The sequence below is a fragment of the Elephas maximus genome, chromosome 8 (assembly GCF_024166365.1).
Source record: "Elephas maximus indicus isolate mEleMax1 chromosome 8, mEleMax1 primary haplotype, whole genome shotgun sequence".
Taxonomy (NCBI): domain Eukaryota; kingdom Metazoa; phylum Chordata; class Mammalia; order Proboscidea; family Elephantidae; genus Elephas; species Elephas maximus.
In genome coordinates, this window is record NC_064826.1 from 1,718,066 (window position 1) to 1,738,881 (window position 20,816).

At 46.3% G+C, this 20,816-nt stretch overlaps 1 protein-coding gene across 1 annotated transcript in view; it reads right to left on the reverse strand.

The window, feature by feature from the left end:
* Window positions 1-20,816, reverse strand: part of CNTNAP2 (contactin associated protein 2) — a 2,020,907-nt gene that overhangs the window by 132,148 nt on the left and 1,867,943 nt on the right. Inside the window, exons 20-21 of the mRNA XM_049894552.1 lie at window positions 12,573-12,809; window positions 4,367-4,500 (exon numbers count right to left, since the gene is read on the reverse strand). Of these exons, the coding sequence (XP_049750509.1) occupies window positions 4,367-4,500; window positions 12,573-12,809 (371 nt within the window). The remainder of the gene's footprint in view (window positions 1-4,366; window positions 4,501-12,572; window positions 12,810-20,816) is intronic.

Sequence of the window (20,816 nt, forward strand, 5' to 3'; positions counted from 1 at the left end):
TTGACTTCTCTATGTATTTTCCTTGTCCGTAAAATGAGGGTAATGGTATCTGTCTCATAGGACTATTATTATGTGAACTACTGCCTGTAGAGCACTAAGCAAAGGGATTGGCTCATCGTGTAAGCAGGACGTGTTGATTGCTTTTACCACCACTGCTACTACTGCTTTACTACTACAGTTACTACTACTGTTGTTACTACCACCATCACCACTACTGCAAATGCTACTGCTATTACTACAACTACCATTACTGCTCCTAGTACTGTTATTACAACTGCTCTCACCATTGTCTATTGTCACTATCACTCTTGCGACAACTGTTGCTACTACTACTATTACTGCAATGATTACTATGACTACTGCTACTACTGCTATAGTTATTAGTATTACCACCCTAATAGGGTTTTCCTATAGGGTTAAGGTAGGATTCCTGGCTTCTTTATTAACATTTTTAGGAGTTTTTTTTAAAACAAAATAGTCTTTATTAACATCAGCTGACTTTTGGAAGTCATTTGTCAGGCCTTTCTTCTTAGTCCCTCTCAGTCTGGAAGCTCTGCTAAAATTTGTTCAGCATCACAGCAACATGCAAGCCTCCACCGACTGGCGGGTGGTGGGTGTGTATGAGGTGCATCGGCCAGGACTGAACCTGGGTCTCCTCCACGGAAGGTGGGAATTCCATCACTGAACCGCTGTCCCTTATAAGTCCATAACTTAATTGCTTTTCATTTTACTGATTGTAAAATAACCTCCAGCAATCTTTGACAAAACCCTGGATGTGCTGCAAATTACCAGTTCTGCAACACTCACTATCCCTATTGGACGATGGATCACGTGATGTTACCTGCCTCAGAGTTAGCATTCAGATAACACTGTTTTTCTAAGATGTTTCCAATGGTGATCTTTTCTTCTTCTGCTCATGGGATAGGGGGAGGGCTAAACCTATGAAGTAATCATCTTGTTAGCACCCTAGTTTAACATTATGTTTTCTTTTGGAACACGCACCCCCTCACCATAATAAGTACTCTTCCCTGCTCCCCACTTCCCGAAGTACTGCCCTTCCTTCCAGACCTTGTAGTTACAGCCCTGAACTGCTGTATCGCTTACTCTATTGATCATCTTTGACATGAGTACAAACAGTTTCTGTCAGACTACATTGTGCATGATCCCTGCATCAAATCCTACCGGCTCCAGGGATGGTGCCATCATGTGGGGAAAGCTGCTTTCCAGCTAGGAACACCTGCTTTGGACTGCCATGTAAAAGGGAAATAAAACTATTTGTATTAACCTCCTGAAAATTTGGGGTTTTCTTGTCATAGCAGCTAATATAACCCCTACTAATACTAAGATGGTGCCTCTGAGTGGGGTGACGGGGTTGGTTTTATACCTGTGGATACAATGTCACTTGGGAATAAAAAAAATAGACTTTGTTATATTTAATGAGGCGTATCAGTGTAGGGTGTGTCTTCAACCTAACCACTTTTGAGATATAAAAGAGCAGATTAAGCAGAGAAGCAAGCCAGGTACAGATTAGATGCCTAAGATAGATGTCAGGTGGAGACCCCCAAGGAACCAAGAAACACTGGGGCTACAGAAGCTGAAACAAGGATCTTCCCCCAGAGCTGACTGAGAGAGGCTTCCCCTAGAGCCTGCACCCTGAATTTGGACTTCTAGCCCTCTAAACTGTAAGAAAATAAACTTGTGTTCATGAGAGCCACCCAACTTGTGGTATTTCTGTTACAGCAGCACTAGGAGACTAAGACAGACCTCTTATGCAATGAGGCTGGGAGGAAAAGAAAGGAAGAACGAAAGCAGGGATGGCAGGGCGGAGGGAGAGAGCAGAAAGGAGCTGTCACGTGGAAGTCGCTCCCAGCTGGTAATTGTGTTTTCATTTGAATTGGTTGAGTGTTTCATGGGAGGCTCTTCTTCAGGTGCCTGCCTGGTTTGTGTGCTCTCTGATAGACATGCGACCTCAGGCTATTCTCCCCAAACACAACTGTAGATGGGCACGCAGCCTCAGGCTATTCTCCCCAAACACAACTGTGGATGGGCACGCAACCTCAGGCTATTCTCCCCAAACACAACTGTGGATGGGCACGCAACCTCAGGCTATTCTCCCCAAACACAACTGTAGATGGGCACACAGCCTCAGGCTATTCTCCCCAAACACAACTGTGGATGGGCACGCAACCTCAAGCTGTTCTTCCAAACACAACTACGAGTTTTCATAAATGAGGCCACACGAGGGCTGTCCCGGCTCTGGGTCGCTTGGTGTCTGGTGAGGACCAACCCACTCCTCGTTGTCTGTGCCTGTGTCTGAGGGTATCGGGGCAAAGCATCCCTGGAGGGAAAAGCACCCTGATTCCCTTCTTGTTGGGGGGCAGAGAGGGCAGGTCAGACGAACCAAATGTGCTGCACTTGGGTTTCGGCAGCCCAGGCTTCACCCAAGGTCAGTTTCCCTCAGGTGCTCAGCTCTGTTTCTGACAGCCAATGCTCAGGAATGCAAATAATTGAATATCGGCTCTTGCCAAACCCAGATAGAAAAGTAAACTTGCTTTAAAAGCACTGTACACACTGGTAAACGTCATCTAGTGATTTGACGTGAGCAGGTATCTATGTGTCAAGGCCCACCTGAACTCCAAAGGCGTCACTCCACCACACCTCTGAACCCATGTTTGGATTCGCCAAATCTTTGTTCTTCTCTTTGATTACACATTTTAATTTGGAACTATTTAAATCTTTGTCACTATATTTTATCTAAATGGGGGGCCATTGATAGGCTGAGGTCATACGCATGCCTTATATACATATTTTATTATAAATACAACACAGGCTTATAACAGAAAATAAGGGATAAGCTGGGGTTTGTACCTTCTTGGGTTGCTGTTTAGCCCCCAGAAGTCCTCACTTGGCTGAATGTTCCGGGGGTGGGGAGAGGTGGGGGCACCTTACCTACCCTTGCCCCAGACTTCCACTTTGGGAAATGTCCCCAGAAGTGGACCTTAGCTCTGCTCTCCCCTCCCACCCAAGCACCCTCTTGTTTTCATGTGGCTCCAGAGGGGAGGGAGGGGTGCCAGCTCCCCATGGCTGCAGTGGGTCTCCTCTGTTATGCTGGCCTTACAGCCAGTTCAGTTCTTTTCAACTTTTAATCTTACTTTGCAGTGGTGAAATGCCAAAAAACCAACCAAAAACACTTGCTTTGTGACAGATTGAGTGGCTGGGAACAAGAGAACATCTGTAACCAAAAGTTGGTGAAATGGTATGAAGCCACAAGCGCCTGGACTGGCTTGCCCTCCTTCTGAACAAAACGTGGGCTGTGGCTATAGGTGCGCTTCATCTACCCCACAGACATCGGACCTTCCCCGTCTGCGCCAGCTGGGCTGGGCTCTGGGGCTCTGCCAGTCGCTGCGAGGAGGCTGGAGCATTTGCAGAATAAGCTGAACCCGCAGGTTGTCCTTTTCCCAGGACAGACCGCTCCTTACTATGCTGGCAGGATTTACCGCTCAGGCCACTTGTGAAGTCCACATCAAGTTGTGACTCTGAAGTCCATGGATACCCAAAAGAGATGGGGGAGGGTAGTCTTTGACCTTCATGCCAGTGACAAGTCGGCGCCCACAGCCTTTCCCTGACAGGGGTCTATTCTGAACGCCTTCCAAGGGTGCCATAGTCTTGATCCCCATTGTTGGCTCAGTTCCTGGGGAGACCTCCCTGTGTGGTGTTTTATCCATGGTGTCTCCTGGGCTGGATTCTCTGGTGTAACCACCTGTGAGTGGGTGTGAGTGGGGGCAATAAAGGGACCAGGGATATAACCCAGTGTCATCCTGAAGTACCCTTTTGTCTGAGGGTTTTGGGGTGAAGGGTTCACAGAGGGAAAAACACTCATTCGGATAGTGTGGGAGCAGAGAGAGTGGGGCAGACAAACGGAATCACCTCTGCCGGACACTCGGACACTCAGCAGGCAAGCGTGGGACGCCAGAGGGCACGGAGAAGACTGGGTGCAGGGGTGCAAAGAGCAGATGAAGAGACGGGTGGGACTAACCCTGGAAAGCACAAAGGGTTCACTCGCTTCTCTCTGAAAAGCTTCCTCACCATCAACCGTCTCTGCCTTTCTTGAAGGCCTGCATGGCCTTCTGCTGCAGCCCTCAGGGATCCGTAGGAGGAAGTCTAGGTGCATTGCTTGCCGCTGCCCGTGCCCCCCAAACCAAACTAACCCCCGACCAAGCATCACAGGGTGGAGACGGTGCTAGGACATCAGACGCACCCTGTATGTATGGTGACATCACACCCGCCCTGTGTCTGCAGCGACGTCACACCTGCCCCATGTCTGCCATGATATCACACGTCACACCTGCCCCGTGTGCGCGCCCACCTGCAGCAGAAGTGTCCTCTCCTGGCGGGTGATGTTCAGGCTGTGCGGCTGCCCATTGGCCATGCTCCTGTGGTCCACGTCGATGTTGTAGGGCTCACGGGTGCCACCCAGGCTGTACCGAATCTGTAAGCTTCCTATAGAGGAAAGAGGAGGGACACCAGGTGACATCTTTGCTCTGAATCTCATTTTAACGTCACCGCCTGCCCCCGCCGCTAAGGTTTCCATCAAGCTCTGCTCCTTCCTTGATGCCCACTGATGCGCTGTCCCCCTGAATCCTGCTTCACCCCATGATCTGTAGGGCTAGCAGCCCTGGGCACACCCAGATTTACAACCTGCTAACAACGAGCCTTTGGTGAACATCACCCTAAAGTTGAAGCAGCAAATGGTGAGAATGATGAGTGCTGGACTGTGGCTTGGGTGGAGGGCAGAGAACATACTCAATATTGGACAGTGGAGGTGGACCCCACAAAGTGCTGTGAGATAGGACAGAACCTGCGTGCAGGGCGACCCCAACAAAGTTCTGTGTGAGAGAGAAGAGACCCCGGGTACAGGGTGGTCTCCCTCAAAGTTCTGTGTGAGATAGAACAGAACCCAGATGCAAGGCGACCCCCCAAAAAAGTGCTGTGTGAGATAGAACAGAACCTGGTGCAGGGGTTGCTGTGTGATAGACCAGAACTGGGGTGCAGGATGGTCTCCCCCAAAGTTCTGTGTGAGATAGAACAGAGCTGGGGGGAGGGAAGGTCTGTTAATCTTTATACAAAAGCTGACTGCCACATTTTTCTCCTGAAGAGTGGCTGTTGGGTTTGAACCTCTGACCTTTCTGTTAACAGCTGAGTGCTTAACCACTGCACCACCAGGGTTTCTGTCTTCTACATACCAAAAAAAAAAAAAAACCAAAAACCCACTGTCGCTGTTGAGTCATTTCTGATTCATACAACCCTATAGGACAGAGTAGAACTGCCCTGTAGGGATTCTAAGGAGCCGCTGGTGGATTTGAATGCCGACTTTTTGGTTAGCAGCCAAATGTTTAGCCACTGTGCCACCAGGCCTCGTCTGGTACACAGCGGGTGTTCAATAAATATCTGTTAAATGAATGCATGGATAGTCTCCCTGCTTCAGTGTTTTCTCCTTCCCAATGTTTTCTTCACAAAGCAAACAGAGGGATCTTTTCAAAACGCGTATTTGATTATTTCACAGGTCTGCTTCTAACTGCTCACAGGGTCCTGAACACCTTCTGAGTGGAGCTTCTGACACTTCCAGCTGCTCACAGGGTCATGAACACCTTCTGAGTGGAGCTTCTGATGCTTCTAGCTGCTCGCAGGGTCATGAAGATGTTTTGAGTGGAGCTTCTGATGCTTCTAACTGCTCACGGGGTCACGACCACCTTCTGAGTGGAGCTTCTGACAGTTCTAGCTGCTCACAGGGTCATGGACACGTTCTTAGTGGAGCTTCTGGTGTTTCTAGCTGCTCGCAGGATCATGAAGACGTTCTTAGTGGAGCTTCTGACACTTCTAGCTGCTCACAGGGTCATGAACACCTTCTGAGTGGAGCTTCTGATGCTTCGAGCTGCTCGCAGGGTCATGAGGACGTTCTGAGTGGAGCTTCTGACACTTCTAGCTGCTCACAGGGTCATGAACACTTTCTGAGTGGAACTTCTGACACTTCTAGCTGCTCACAGGGTCAGGGACACGTTCTGAGTGGAGCTTCTGATGCTTCTAGCTGCTCACAGGGTCACGGACACGTTCTTAGTGGAGCTTCTGGTGTTTCTAGCTACTCAAAGGGTCATGAACACGTTCTGAGTGGAGCTTCTGATGCTTCTAGCTGCTCACGGGGTCACGACCACCTTCTGAGGGGAGCTTCTGATGCTTCTAGCTGCTCACGGGGTCACGACCACCATCTGAGTGGAGCTTCTGATGCTTCTAGCTGCTCAAAGGGTCATGAACATGTTCTGAGTGGAGCTTCTGACGCTTCTAGCTGCTCATGGGGTTATGAACACATTCTTAGTGGAGCGTCTGATGCCCTGTTGATTGGGTTTGCCTGTCACTTACTCTCAAGTCATGCTGGTCACCTCTTGCTTCTTACACTCAGGCAACCTTGGATTTCTCCCTAGGAAATGCTGTTGTTATTCCTACCCCAGGACATTTGAACATGCTCTCCCTCCTCCTGAGATGCTTCTCTCCCAACTGTTCAGGGTTTTACCCACATAGCACTAAAAATAATCCATTGCTGGGGTGAGCAAGAGACGATCACGTAGTTTGGCAACATGCAGAAGGAACAAGTTGATTACTGTGTTTCCTCTGCACTTTTGCTCCTGCTGGTTTGGTGTCACAGAGTCACAGTTGCTTTTCTTAAATATATAGCTATATCAGTTCTCCATTCCTCCATTTGTTTTTTCAGGGTACATTTACTTGGGGCCCATGCCAAATGTGCTAGACGCACCTCTAAGGTCTGACTAGGGCTGTCTGGCCCCATGTGCAGGGTCCACTGCCAATATCAGGGTACATTTACTTGGGGCCCATGCCATATGTGCTGGACTCACCTCTAAGGTCTGACTAGGGCTGTCTGGCCCCATGTGCAGGGTCCACTGCCAATACCCACAGCCATCCCAACCCCCCTAGTAAGGGCCAGGTGCCATGTATTCATCTGTGGACACAAAGATAAGCAAGAGGTGGCCCTGCCTTTGAGGACTACAAGTCAGATGAATTGGAAATTACATAAATAACCCACTTCCTCTTTGTCCCTGGTCCCCGCATGCTCCCCAGCTCTATAAAAATCAGTACTAAGTTGTTTTCATTGTTTCTTTCTCCTTTCTGTCTTTCTTGGACATGGTGCATGTGATTTAAAATTTCTGTAACTGCTTCACTTAAAGGTAACAGAAATTATCTGCTGTGAGAAAAAAGATGAGTTGGAACTTTATATGTAGTAGAGGTCTATAAACAGTAATGGCAATTTCCTTGAATAATTAAATTTCAATGATATATTTATTCCTTTCAAATAATAGTGATGGGAACCACTAAGATGGTGGGGAGAATATTAATATTTGCCCATTAAAGTAAAATATTATTAGAACGGCGAGATTCTTCATGTCCTGCGTGTCCTGTTCATCTCCTGAGTGAATTAAAACATCTCAAGGGCTTCTCTTTTTATTGGCTGCAGCAAATAATGAGCCTAACAGATTTATTCCCTCCTGGCCAGCGTCATTCCCGTCAGTGCAAACTTACTGAGCACCTATTGTAGGCAGGAGGCATTGCTGGGAGCTTTTCATCTCACGGAGAAGACAGGGCGTATTTATAATAAAGATGGATAGCAGCACAGCACACCACATGCCAAAAAAATGACTCCGAGAACAAGTGTGAGAAGGGAAGTTGCTGAAAGGCAGCGAGGCCGAGCTGCCCGAAGGGAAGGCGGCTCAGACCAGAGGGGAACCTGGAGCATGTCCGGGCTGAGGGCTGGGCTCCATGGTCCCTAGTCGCTTGGGAAGAGCGAGGTTCTCAGAATGAGGAGTAGGGAATACACTGCATCATCCAGGTGGTTTACATGTATAACTCACTTGGGTCTCACAGCACTCAATAAAGGAGACATTGTCTCACAGAAGAGGAGTGGAGGCATGGATGGGCAACTGGTCAACCATGAGCATCTGACTGGCAAACGGCAGAGGCAGAACGCATCTCCGACAGTCGGCTCTACATCCACGCTCCTACTTCTAGCCCTATTGTCTGGAGGGCCTGGCTGGAAGGCTTCAGGGTGAGGGATTTCTCCTGCTGTTCCTGGGGTGGAAGGCACCACTGACGGTTTAATAAGGATGTTGTTCGTGAAGGACACTACCCTGACATGGTGGGTTAGTTACAGAAGGAGTGAGGGAAGCAGAGTGGTGACCTGGGATGGAGCTTCCTGGCTTCATGATGGGTAACAGGGTGCTGGAGCTGGCTCCTCTCAGACCTTAGCCGACCTGTGAGAGGAGAGAGGTGATGGAGCCATGGCTGGTGGCCTCAAAACACTTCACGTCCATCCACGCATGTGCCACTCTAACACAGTAACTCTCTGTTGTTCCATAATGTGCACAATGCTGGGGAGCACTGGGTTAGAGGACATCTGCCCAGGACAGAGGCAGTGGGCAGGAAACCAAGAACAGGAAGAGCAGAATCCACAGGACTGGTTTACCTCGAGGGGCTGCAAGGGGGGAAGTGAGAGAATGTTTGTGGAAGATGCCAGCTTTTGATACTTGTGTCTGAGAGGCGGCAGCAGCACAGCCAGAAAGAGAAGGGCCTGGGGAGCGTCGTCCTGGAGAATAGCGACAAGGCCGCTTGTTTTCAATATGTCAACTTTGAGGGAATACCAGGATATTTAGCTAAGACTTTCTGGTTTTTCTCCTGTTTTGGCATAGTTCTTACTGTTGTTTTTTTCTTGAATAAGTTCCTCGACTTCTTTCTAACTTTAAACCCCAATTAATAAAAAAAGCAGTATTTCAGTGGGAAAAAGCCAAATTCTCATCAGCAGTTTGAGGATGGCCTTGTCATACCTGAGAGAAGCCTCCAGGTTGTGCTCTCCAAATGAACCAAGAATGTTCTAGAATATTCTAGAGATACCTGCAGTGGAGGGAGTGGTCGAGAGCTTTGGTCCTGGACTCAGACACCTGGTTTAGAAACACCAACTTTGTCCTTCTCCAGTCGAGTGTGCAAGCTACGGAGCCCGTCTGCACTCTAGTTTTGTCATCTGGAGACAGGTCATAGGATAGTATTGACCTCCTATTGCTGTGTGGCTCAGAGGAGATAGTGCACATGAAACATTTAGCATCATGCTGGATGCAAAGTGAGCCTCATTCGATGGCAGCATCACATGGAGGTGATCAAAACCTTTGTGCGCCATGAACCCCCACAACCTTGGGGGCTGCATGTGGCAGTGTGAGCTGTGGGGTCTAAGTTACTTCATATAGCTGGGGACTAGGTTTTGGTGGCAGTGGCTTGAGGACCAGACACGCCAGCACCCACTGGGACACGTCCATCAACTTTGGGACAAGGTAAAGGCGGAGCCAGCCTCCGAGGAGGGAGGTGGAGGGAGACCAAAGAGTTCTTATCTGCCTCCTGGGAGGCTAGGTACCTGTGGGTAAAAAAAAAAAACAAAAACCAAACCTAGTGCCGTCGAGTCGATTCTGACTCATAGCGACCCTATAGGACAGAGTAGAACTGCCCATAGGGTCTCCAAGGAGCTGCCGACCCTTTGGTTAGCAGCTGTAACACTTAACCATTACGCCACCAGGGTTTCCACTGAAGTCCTAACCCCTATACCTGTGAACGTGACCTTGTTTGGAAATAGGGTCTTTGTAGATGTTATCAGTTAACACGTGGTCACACCAGAGTAGGGTGGGTCCTGATCCCACCCGGGTGGTGTCCTTGTAAAAGAGGAGAAAGACATAGAGAGACGCAGAGGGAAGGCGCCATGTGATGACCAAGTTACACTGCCGCTGGGAGAGACAAGCAAGGACCCTCCTCTAGAACCTTTGGAGAGGCCCTGCCGACACCCTGAGTTCAGACCTCTGACCTCCAGAACTGTGGGAAACTAAACTTCTGTTCTTATAAGCCGCCCACTTTGTGGTACTTTGCTGCAGCGGCCTCAGGAAGCTTATGGGAAAGATTACATACTTTTCTGTCCTGCTCCTTAGGTCCTGGTTTCGCTTACTCTTTTTCTGATTAGATAACCAACACTTGGCACTTGGCATGTCAGGAAGAGAAACAAGCCCCCCACAATCCACCAAACAGGGACACTGTGTTTTTACTTCCTTTCTGCCCACGTTTTTCCAGAGCTCAGCTGATACCGTACACTCAAGGCTGTGTCTTGCTTTCTCGGTTTTACATTATATTATATAAAAAATCTCCCCATGTCATTAACTACGCCTCATAAACTATTGTTAATGTCTACGTAACATTCCACAACATGGTGGCTCCCTCTTTTACCAACCATTTTACTAAGGTTGAACTTGGCCCCTTTCCTGATTCTCATTTTCATAAGTAACACCTGGATGAGCATCTTCATGCTGAATTTTGGTCTTACTTTTGACTTATTTCTTTAGGAATAATGTCTAAAAGGGGAAATTCCAGCGAATGTATTTATTTTTTCACTTTTTTAACCAACAGTGCTTAGCACAATGTGTTGCACAGAGCAGGAATTTAGGAGTTGCTATTCTTTCACTCAAGCGGAACTGGGCTAATAAAAATAATAGTGGTTTCCACGAAGAAAACCTTGGCCTTTCTGGGGCCCCACACTGGGGTAGCTGTGAAAGGTATGGAGCCCCAGTCACTGAAGAGCAAGGAGAGATGAGCTACGGGATGGGTGTCTTCACGTTTTCAGCCCGTACAATCTACGTGGGAAATGAATTAGAGAAATCTGCTCCCTGACACACTTAAAATATTTTTATTCATAAATAAGGGACCTTCTTAAAGCTTAAGCATCTGAGCGATCTCGTCTTCGAGAGTGAGCAGACCCTCCGTTCTCAGCACGTTTGTTGGCCTCAGGTAGGCTTAGATGTCCCTCCAGGCCAGGAGCCATGGGCCTATTCCTGCCAGGATGACCATTCTCTGCACTCTCTGACCCTCCTCCCTCACTGCAGATTTGGGAATCAAGATGGCACAGTATCACTAGTGTAAATACCCCACAGCTTTAAACAACACTATGCCAGGAAACCCTGGTGGCGTAGTGGTTAAGAGCTATGTCTGCTAACCAAAAGGTCGGCAGTTCGAATCCACCAGGCACTCCTTGGAAACTGTATGGGGCAGTTCTACCCTGTCCTATAGGGCCACTATGAGTTGGAATCGACTCGATGGCAATGGATTTTTTTGGTATGCCAGGGATGGAGTCCCCGGGTGGTGCAAACTGTTAACACACTCAGCTGCTCACTGGAAGGCTGGAGGTTCGAGTCCACCCAGAGGCGCCTCAGAAGAAAGGTCTGATGATCTACTTCAGAGAAATCAGCCATCAAAAACCGTACGAAGCACAGTTCTACTCGGACCCACGTGGAGTTGCCATGAATTGGAGTTGACTTGACAGCAACTGGTTGACTAGTATGCCAGGGATATATCTCCGGAACGTAAAATTCCGAGAGCATTCAGGAAAACAGCTGTTATGGATTGAATTATGTCCTCCCAAAATATGTGTGGTAGGCCCTAACCCCTATGCTGTGGTTAGAATCCCGTCTGGGAGTGGGTTGTGTGTTATCTTTAGGAGGCAGGATTAGTGTAGGGTGTGTCTTGAGTCAATATCTTACAAGATATAAAAGGAGCAAGCAGAGATGGGGGAAGAGAGATGCCAAGCCCCGTGAAGGTTACCCAGGAGCAGAAGCTCAGAGGAGACAAGGACCTTCCTCCAGAGCTGACAGAGAGAAAGTCTTCCCCTAGAGCCGGAACCCTGAATTCAGACTTCTAGCCGCCTAAACTGTGAGAAAATAAATTTCTGTTTGTTGAAGCCACCCGCTTGTGGTGTTTCTGTTACAGCAGCACTAGATAAGTAAGACAATGTCTTTGTTTCCTATTTCTATGTAAAGTCCCTATGTTCTGTAGGAATCTGCTGATACACTGGCACAAGTCCGGATAATTTAGATGTATACAAAATGAATTCTTCTACTTCAAAGCTCATCTCTATTTAGTGTAGTAGTGAATTTGGTTATGTGGTACGAAAAAAAGGTAATAATTATATATACAAAATTATGAAATTATTAATAAAATCAAACCAGTTGCCATCAAGTCGATCCCGACTCATGGTGACCCCATGTGTACAGAGAAGAACTGTTTTCAAGGCTGTGACCTTTCAGAAGCAGATTGCCAGCCCTTTCTTCCAAGGTGCCTCTGAGTGGGTTTGAACTGCTAACTTTTTGGTTAGTAGTTGAGCTTGCTTAACTGTTTACACCACCCAGGACTTTTAAATTATAAACAGTAAATCCAATTATAAATATGAAACCATCCTGAATTCCTGTCTTACGGTTCTTAGTGAGAAGTTGACGTGCTTTGTCAACATTATGACGATTACTTGTTGCTACAAAGCCGCCAAACCACAGCTGTTTTCTTGACTTTCGTGTTAGGAAGTGAGGTTCTAAGTGATGTGACTGGCTCGTGGTCCTGTTCTCAAAGCCCAGAACTCTGCTATCGCCCAGCCTCTCATGACAACTTTCTGTGCCCTGACATCTGACAGCCTTCGGAAGGCTGGCATTGCATCTCACCGGTGGGCTTGAGGAGCACGGCCAGGAAGTCGGTGGTGTGTGAGCTGACATAGAGCAGGATGCAGGGGGCCTTGGAGGTGCTGAAGCTGAAGCTGAGCTGCTCCTGAGCCAGGTCGGAGGCTGGGCTCTGTGGGTCGGACATGCCGTCGGCTCTGCCAGGGGCTTCTCTGGCACCAGTCCCTGAGGCCTGGAAGTTATACCGCAGCCACATCCCCTCCTCAAAAAACGCACCAACATCTGTTGAAAGAAAAAGAAAGATGGAAAAGTGATGAGAAGCGCTGAGCTGCTCCCGACAGTTAGCTTGGGCAGACGGTTAGCATTGCAACGGGCCCTCAAAGAGCAGACATTGGCCCCAGGAAGAGGGTCCAGGCTGGGTGTCTCTGCGATGGCCACTGTAGTGGGTGAATTGTGTCCCTCAGGAAGGCAAGTCCTAACCCCTACCCCTGTGAACATGACCTTGTTTAGAAATAGGGTCTTTTCAGATGCAATCAGCTGAGCTGAGGGTGTCACAGTGGCCCTAATCTCTTCATGACAGGAATGTGAGGCCACATGAAGACAGACAGATGGATGAAGAGGGCCATGGGACGATGGAGGCAGAGGTTGGAGTGATGCATTCACAAAAGGAATGCCTGGGGCCACCAGAAGCTGTGGGACGAGGAAGAACCCTCCTCTAGAGCCTTCAGAGAAAGCATGGCCCTGCTCACACCTGGATTTCCAACTCTGGCCTCCAGAACTGTGAAAGAATGAATTTCTGTTGTTTTAAGCCTCCTCCCCCCACCACCCCAGCATGTGGTCCTTAGTCACAGCAGCCTCAGAAAGCTGAAAAGAGACTTTAGGCATCAACATGAATACAAAAAAGTAAGAGTGCAGTGGAATACAGAAACCTGTAAGATTAAAAAATAATGGCAAGCAGACATTTATCGAGCCCCCCTTGTGGTGGGCTTCCTTCTCTTTACCTTCTCTGTAAACAAAACGCCTTACACTGTGGGGACCCCTTTCTCCCTAAAGTGCCCATCTCCCCCTGCCCCGCTGCTCCGATGCTGAACCCTGGGACAGCGCCCACTAACAGCTACAAGGAACGTGGAGTCGAGACTGCTCTATGGAAAACACAGCCTGGCAAACTCTTCCAGCCTGAATTCCCGCGCAGAAGATCACCACTGCAAACTATGCCAACATTAACAATCTCACAGGAGTGCTGAGTGAATTTTGGGGAGTTCTACTCTCCCTTGCCCTCAACTGTCTGTCAGTTTGTCGTACTGTGGGGGCTTGCATGTCGCTGTGATGCTGGAAGCTATGGCACCAGGATTTAGATACCGGCAGGGTTATCCATGGCAGACAGGTTTTAGCTGAGCTTCTAGACTAAGACAGACTAGGAAGAAGGATCCGGCAGTCTACTTCTGAAAAGCATTAGCCAGTGAAAACCTTATGAATAGCAGCAGAACATTGTCTGATACAGTGCTGCAAGATGAGCCTCCCAGGTTGGAAGGCACTCAAAAGACGACTGGGGAAGAGCTGTCTCCTCAAAGTAGAGTCGATCTCAATGATGTGGATGGAGCCAAGCTTTCAGGACCTTCATTTGCTGATGTGGCACCACTCAAAATGAGAAGAAATAGCCGCAAACATCCATTAATAATTGGGACGTGTAATGTACGAAGTATGAACTTAGGAAATTGTCAAAAATGAAACAGAATGCATAAACATTGATATCCTAGGCATTTGTTGTTAGGTGCCGTTGAGTCGGTTCCAACTTATAGCGACCCTATGCACAACAGAACGAAACACTGCCCGGTCCTGCGCCATCCTTACAGTCATTGTTATGCTTGAGCTCATTGTTGCAGCCACTGTGTCAATCCACCTCATTGAGGGTCTTCCTCTTTTCTGCTGACTCTGTACTCTGCCAAGCATGATGTCCTTCTCCAGGGACTGATTCCTCCTGACAACATGCCCCAAGTATGTAAGACGCAGTCTCACCATCCTTGCTTCTAAGCAGCATTCTGGTTGTACTTCTAAGACAGATTTGTTCGTTCTTTTGGCAGTCCATGGTGTATTCAATATTCTTCACCAATACCACAATTCAAAGGCATCAACTCTTCTTCGGTCTTCCTTATTCATTGTCCAGCTTTCACATGCGTATGATGTGATTGAAAATACCATGGCTTGGGTCAGGCACACCTTAGTCCTCAAGGTGACGTCTTTGCTCTTCAACACTTTGAAGAGGTCCTTTGCAGCAGATTTGCCCAATGCAACGCATCTTTTGATTCCTTCACTGCTGCTTCCATGGCTGGTGATTGTGGATCCAAGTAGAATGAAATCCTTGACAACTTCAATCTTTTCTCTGTTTATCATGACGTTGCTCATTGGTCTAGTTGTGAGGGTTTTTGTTTTCTTTGTGTTGACGTGTAATCCATACTGAAGGCTGTGGTCTTTGATCTTCATTAGCAAGTGCTTCAAGTCCTCTTCACTTTCAGCAAGCAAGGTTGTGTCATCTGCATAACGCAGGTTGTTAATGAGTCTTCCTCCAATCCTGATGCCCCGTTCTTCTTCATATAGTCCAGCTTCTCGTATTATTTGATCAACATACAGATTAAATAGATATGGTGAAAGAATACAACCCTGACGCACACCTTTCCTGACTTTAATCCAATCAGTACTGGTGGTGTAGTGGTTAAGTGCTACAGCTGCTAACCAAAAGGCTGGAAGTTTGAATCCACTCAGTGCTCCTTGGAAACTCTATGGGGCATTTCTACCCTGTCCTATAGGTTCACTAAGAGTTGGAATTGACTCTAAGGCAATCTGAGGCATTAGTGAGCTAAAATGGACTGGTATTGGCCATTTTGAATCAGACAATCATATAGTCTACTATGCTGGGAATGACAACTTGAAGAGGAATGGTGTTACATTCATCATCAAAAAGAACATTTCAAGATCTATCCTGAAGTACAATCTGTCACTGATAGGATAATATCCATACGCCTACAAGGAAGACCAGTTAATAGGACCATTATTCAAATTTATGCACCACCTACTAAGGCCAAAGATGAAGAAATTGAAGGTTTTCACCAACTTCTGCAGTCTGAAATTGATCAAACATACAATCAGAATGCATGATAATCACTGGTGATTGGAATTTGAAAGTTGGAAACAAAGAAGAAGGATCAGTAGTTGAAAAACATGGCCTTGGTGATAGAAATGATGTCGGAGATCGCATGACAGAATTTTCCAAGACCAACGACTTCTTCATTGCAAATACCTTTGTTTACCAACATAAATGGCAACTATACACATGGGCCTTGCCACATGGAATACACAGGAATCAAATTGGCTACATTTGTGGAAAGAGACGATAGAAAAGCTCAATATCATCAGTCAGAACAAGGCCAGGGGCTGACTGTGGAACAGACCATCAATTGCTTATATGCAAGTTCAAGTTGAAACTGAAGAAAATTAGAACAAGTCCACAAGAACCAAAGTATGATCTTGAGTATATCCCACCTGAATTTAGAGACCATCTCAAGAATAGATTTGATGCATTGAGCACTAATGATCAGAGGCTAGATGAGTTGTGGAATGACATCAAGGATATTATACATGAAGAAAGCAAGAGGTCACTAAAAAGAGAGGAGACAAAGAAAAGACCAAAATGGATGTCAGAAGAGACTGATACTTGATTTTCAACATCGAGTAGCTAAAGTGAAAGGAAGAAATGATGAAGTAAAAGAGCTGAACAGAAGATTTTAAAGGGCAGCTCAAGAAGACAAAGTATTATGACATGTGCAAAAAGCTGGAGATAGAAAACCAAAAAGGAAGAACACGCTTGGCATTTCTCAAGCTGAAAGAACTGAAGAAAAAATTCAAGCCTCAAGTTGCAAGAGTGAGGGATTCTATGGGGAAAATATTAAATGACTCAGGAAGCATCAAAGGAAGATGGAAGGAATACATGGAGTTATTATAACAAAAAGAATTGGTCGACGTTCAGCCATTTCAAGAGGTAGCATATGATCAAGAACCCATGGTACTGAAAGAAGAAGTCCAAGCTGCTCTGAAGGCATTGGCGAAATACAAGGCTTCAGGAATTGGCAGAATATCAATTGAGATGTTTCAACAAACGGATACAGCTCTGGAAGTGCTCACTTGTCTATGCCAAGAAGTTTTGAAGACAGCTATCTGGCCAACCGATGGGAAGAGATCCATATTTATGCCTGTTCCCAAGAAAGGTGATCCAACTGAATGCAGAAATTATAGAACAATATCATTAATATCACATGCAAGGAAAATTTTGCTGAAGACAATTCAAAAGTGGCTGCAGCAGTATATGGACAGGGAACTGCCAGAAATTCAGGCTGGATTCAGAAGAGGACATGGAACCAGGGATATCATTGTTGTTGTCAGATGGATTCTGGCTGAAAGCAGAGAATATCAGAAGGATGTTTGTCTGTGTTTTATTGGCTATGCAAAGGCATTGGGCTGTGTGGATCATAACAAATTATGGATAACATTGTGAAGAACAGGAATTCTAGAACACTTAATCATGCTCATGAAGAACCCGTACATAGATCAAGGGGCAGGTGTTCAGACAGAACAAGGGGATACTGTGTGATATAAAGTCAGCAAAGGTGTGCATCAGGGTTGTATCCTTTCTCCATACATTTTCAATCTGTATGCTGAGCAAACAGTCTGAGAAGCTGGACTATATGAAGAAGTGGGCATCAGAATTGGTGGAAGACTCATGAACAACCTGTGTTATGCAGATGACACAGCCTTCTTTGCTGAAAGTGAAGAGGACTTGGAACACTTACTGATGAAGATCAAAGACCACAGTCTTCAGTATGGATTGCACCTAAACATAAAGAAAACAAAAATCCTCACAAATGGACCAATAAGCAATATCGTGATAAATGGAGAAAAGATTGAAGTTGTTAAGGATTTCATTTTACTTGGATTCACAATCAACATCCATGGAAGCAGCAGTCCAGAAATCAAAAGACTCATTGCATTGGGTAAATCTGCTCCAAAGGACCTCTTTAAAGTGTTGAAAAGCAAAGATGTCACCTTGAAGACTAAGGTGTGCCTGACCCAAGCCATGGTATTTTCAATAGCACATATGCATGTGAAAGCTGGACCATTAATAAGGAAGACAGAAGAAGAATTGATGCCTCTGAATTGTGGTGCTGGCAAAGAATATTGAATATACCATGGACTGCCAAAAGAACAAACATCTGTCTTAGAAGAAGTACGACCAGAATGCTCCTTGGAAGCAAGGATGGCGCGACTACGTCTTATGTACTTTGGACATGTTGTCAGGAGAGATCAGTCTCTGGAGAAGGACATCACACTTGGTAAAATACAGGGTCAACGAAAAAGAGGAAGACCCTCAACGAGATGGATTGACGCAGTGGCTGCAACAATGGGCTCAAGCATAACAATGATTGTGAGGATGGTGCAGGACCAGGCAGTGTTTCGTTCTTTTGTACCCAGGGCCGCTGTGGGTTGGAATTGACTCAACAGCACCTAACAAAAACAATAACAACTAGTGGATCCACCGCCACATCCTCCTCTGCACTGGGAAGGGAAGGGAAAGGAAAGGGCAGAGAGGACAGTGGGGCGACTGCCTTACTCAAGCTCCTGTATCCTACCAGACAGTGGGCTTTGAGGTTTAGAGCCCTGTCTTAGTGATCTCAGCCAGCACCTGGCCTATAGCAGGCACTCAGTGTTCGTTTAACTGAGCTGAAGTGAATTTGAATTTCTTCACAGCAATAACATGTTGTCTTTCCAGCAGTCCTCATTCATCTTTCTAGTGAAACTTTTCAGTTGCTTTCCCTTTGCAAAGTGAGCATCTAGAGAGAAATGACATCCCACTAATTAAGACATTGTTAATTAAATTGATAATTTATTAATGGAAGTGTTATACGACATGTCATTCAGAGTAATATATTCAACAGAATTAAATGACCTATGGATTAACAGATGTTCTTAATTTCTACTGCTTTTCCTCCTTCATATTGGTTTGGTTGGCTAGAGCACATTTATAGGGAGGTTGATCAACTGCCTGAACAGCTTTAGAAGGTGAAGTTGTCCCAGACCCGATGCCTCTGTCTCGTTTTACCCCTGCTCTGCTAATGTCATAGTTTGCTATAAAGTTACTGCTGTTAAGAATTATATTACTTGTTTATCTGTAAAATTATTTAATTACTTAATTTGCACCGGTTCTAGGTAATAGGTCATTTCTACCTGTTCTGTTGATAAGTACAAATTGCTTCTTCTTAGCTCTCTACCTAACACTAAGCACTCTCCATTTCCTTGTTTGCTTGGCTGACATGTTGGAGCTAAATTCAATTCCTTGGTTGTAAGTTCCCTTGGGTGGTGCAAATAGTTAGCGTGCTCAACAGCTAACTGAAAGGTTGGAGGTTTGAGTCCACCCAGAGGTGCCTTGGAAGAAAGACTTGGCAATCTAATCTGAAAAACCAGCCATTGAAAACCCGCAGAGCACAATTCTACCCTGACACACACGGGGTCACCGTGAGCTGGGGCTGACTCCATGGCGACTGGTAACTAGTAAGGCTTGTCGGGGACAACACCATTTTTAATTCACGGTTGTGGTGCCAGAAGAGGAGGCAGTCATGAAAGTGTACAGATTCAACAAGGCATTTTTGATTTCGAGGCTTACAAGCCATGGGGGAGTGAGTGCCGACTGCATTCCTGACAAGTGTGGGTCACAACAGGCACCTTTCATATGTTATCTTATTTACCTGGATTGCTCAATAGCAACACTCTTGAGGTGGATGTTTTCATGTCTGTTTTATAGATGAGAAAGCTGAGTCCCAAAGGAGTAAGGCTACCCAGTTCCTAAGAGATGAGATTAAAACACAAACATGCCAGACTCAAAGCTCATCTCTTTCTCCCCTCCAAAGCTCATCTCTTTTACCCCTCCAAAGCTCATTTCTTTCTTCCCTCTAGGCGATGTTTAAGGAGCCATGGTGGAGCAACAGTTAAGTGCTTGGCTGCTAACTGCAAGGTTGGCAGTTCGAACCCACCCAGTGGCAAGCGGAAAAAGACGCATGTGGACAATCTTGGTGGTTACATACTTGCATGGTGATTTACGGCTACTCATCTGTAATTGCGCTCTTGAATGGAACATGGAAGTAAGAACTATTACAAACTAATGGTATTCTTGATGAAGAATATGGAACATACCACGGACTGCTAAAAGAACAAACAAATAAGTCCTAGAAGGAATACAACCAGAATGCTCCTTAGAAGCGAGGATGGCAAGGTTTTGGCTCACTTATTTTGGACACATCATCAGAAAAGGCCAGTTGCTAGAAAAGGACATCACATTTGCTAAAGTAGAGGGTCAGCAAAAACGAGGCAAACCCTCAATGATGTGGACTGACAGAACAGTCACAGTGATGGACTTGAGAATACCAATGGCGTGAAGATGGCCCAGGACCAGGCAACGTTTTGTTCTGTTGTACATAATAAGGTTGTCAAGAGTCAGAGTCAACACGAGGGCCATCAAAAACAACATAACTACAAATGGTATCCCACTTCATGAAGCTCACGAACTTTTCAAGACTACTTGCTACCTCTGATGTTTTCACTAAATATGGCTTCCATAGTTCTGATCATCAAAAATGCCCTTTCCAAAAATATTATTTTGCTTTTGAATTATTTTATATTTTATTTGGATATAAATATGACTTTCTGAGCATTTATTTCCAACCACATGACAGAGTGCAAGTAAAGGAGCCTCAGGAATGGTGAGGAAGAGGACAGTCTGCACTTCCGTCCAGGTGGAGGATTGGGTATCACAGTTAATCCTGAAACAGAGAACCCCTGAGGGGCCTCTTTGCTTTCTCGCAACCTCAGTGCCAACAACAATTTGTTGTTGTTAGTTGCTGTCGGGTCTATTCTGATTCATGACGACCCATGAGTGCAGAGTAGAGCTGCCCCATAGGGTTTTCAAGGCTGTGGCTTTTTGGAAGTGGATTGCCAGGCCCGCCTCCCTAGGAGCCTCTGGTTCAAACCACCAACCTTTCTGTTAATAGTCCAGCGCTTAACCATTTTCGTCACCCAGGGACCCCTGCCAACAATAGTAACATCTACCATTTACCGAGTGTTAGGAGTGATGTTATTTAGCCTCCCAACACTTCGAGGTAGATGCCATTAGTCAAATTTTATAGATGAGGACATGGAGGCTCAGAAGGTCACACATCTAGTAAGTTCTTACTATTGACTACTAGGTTG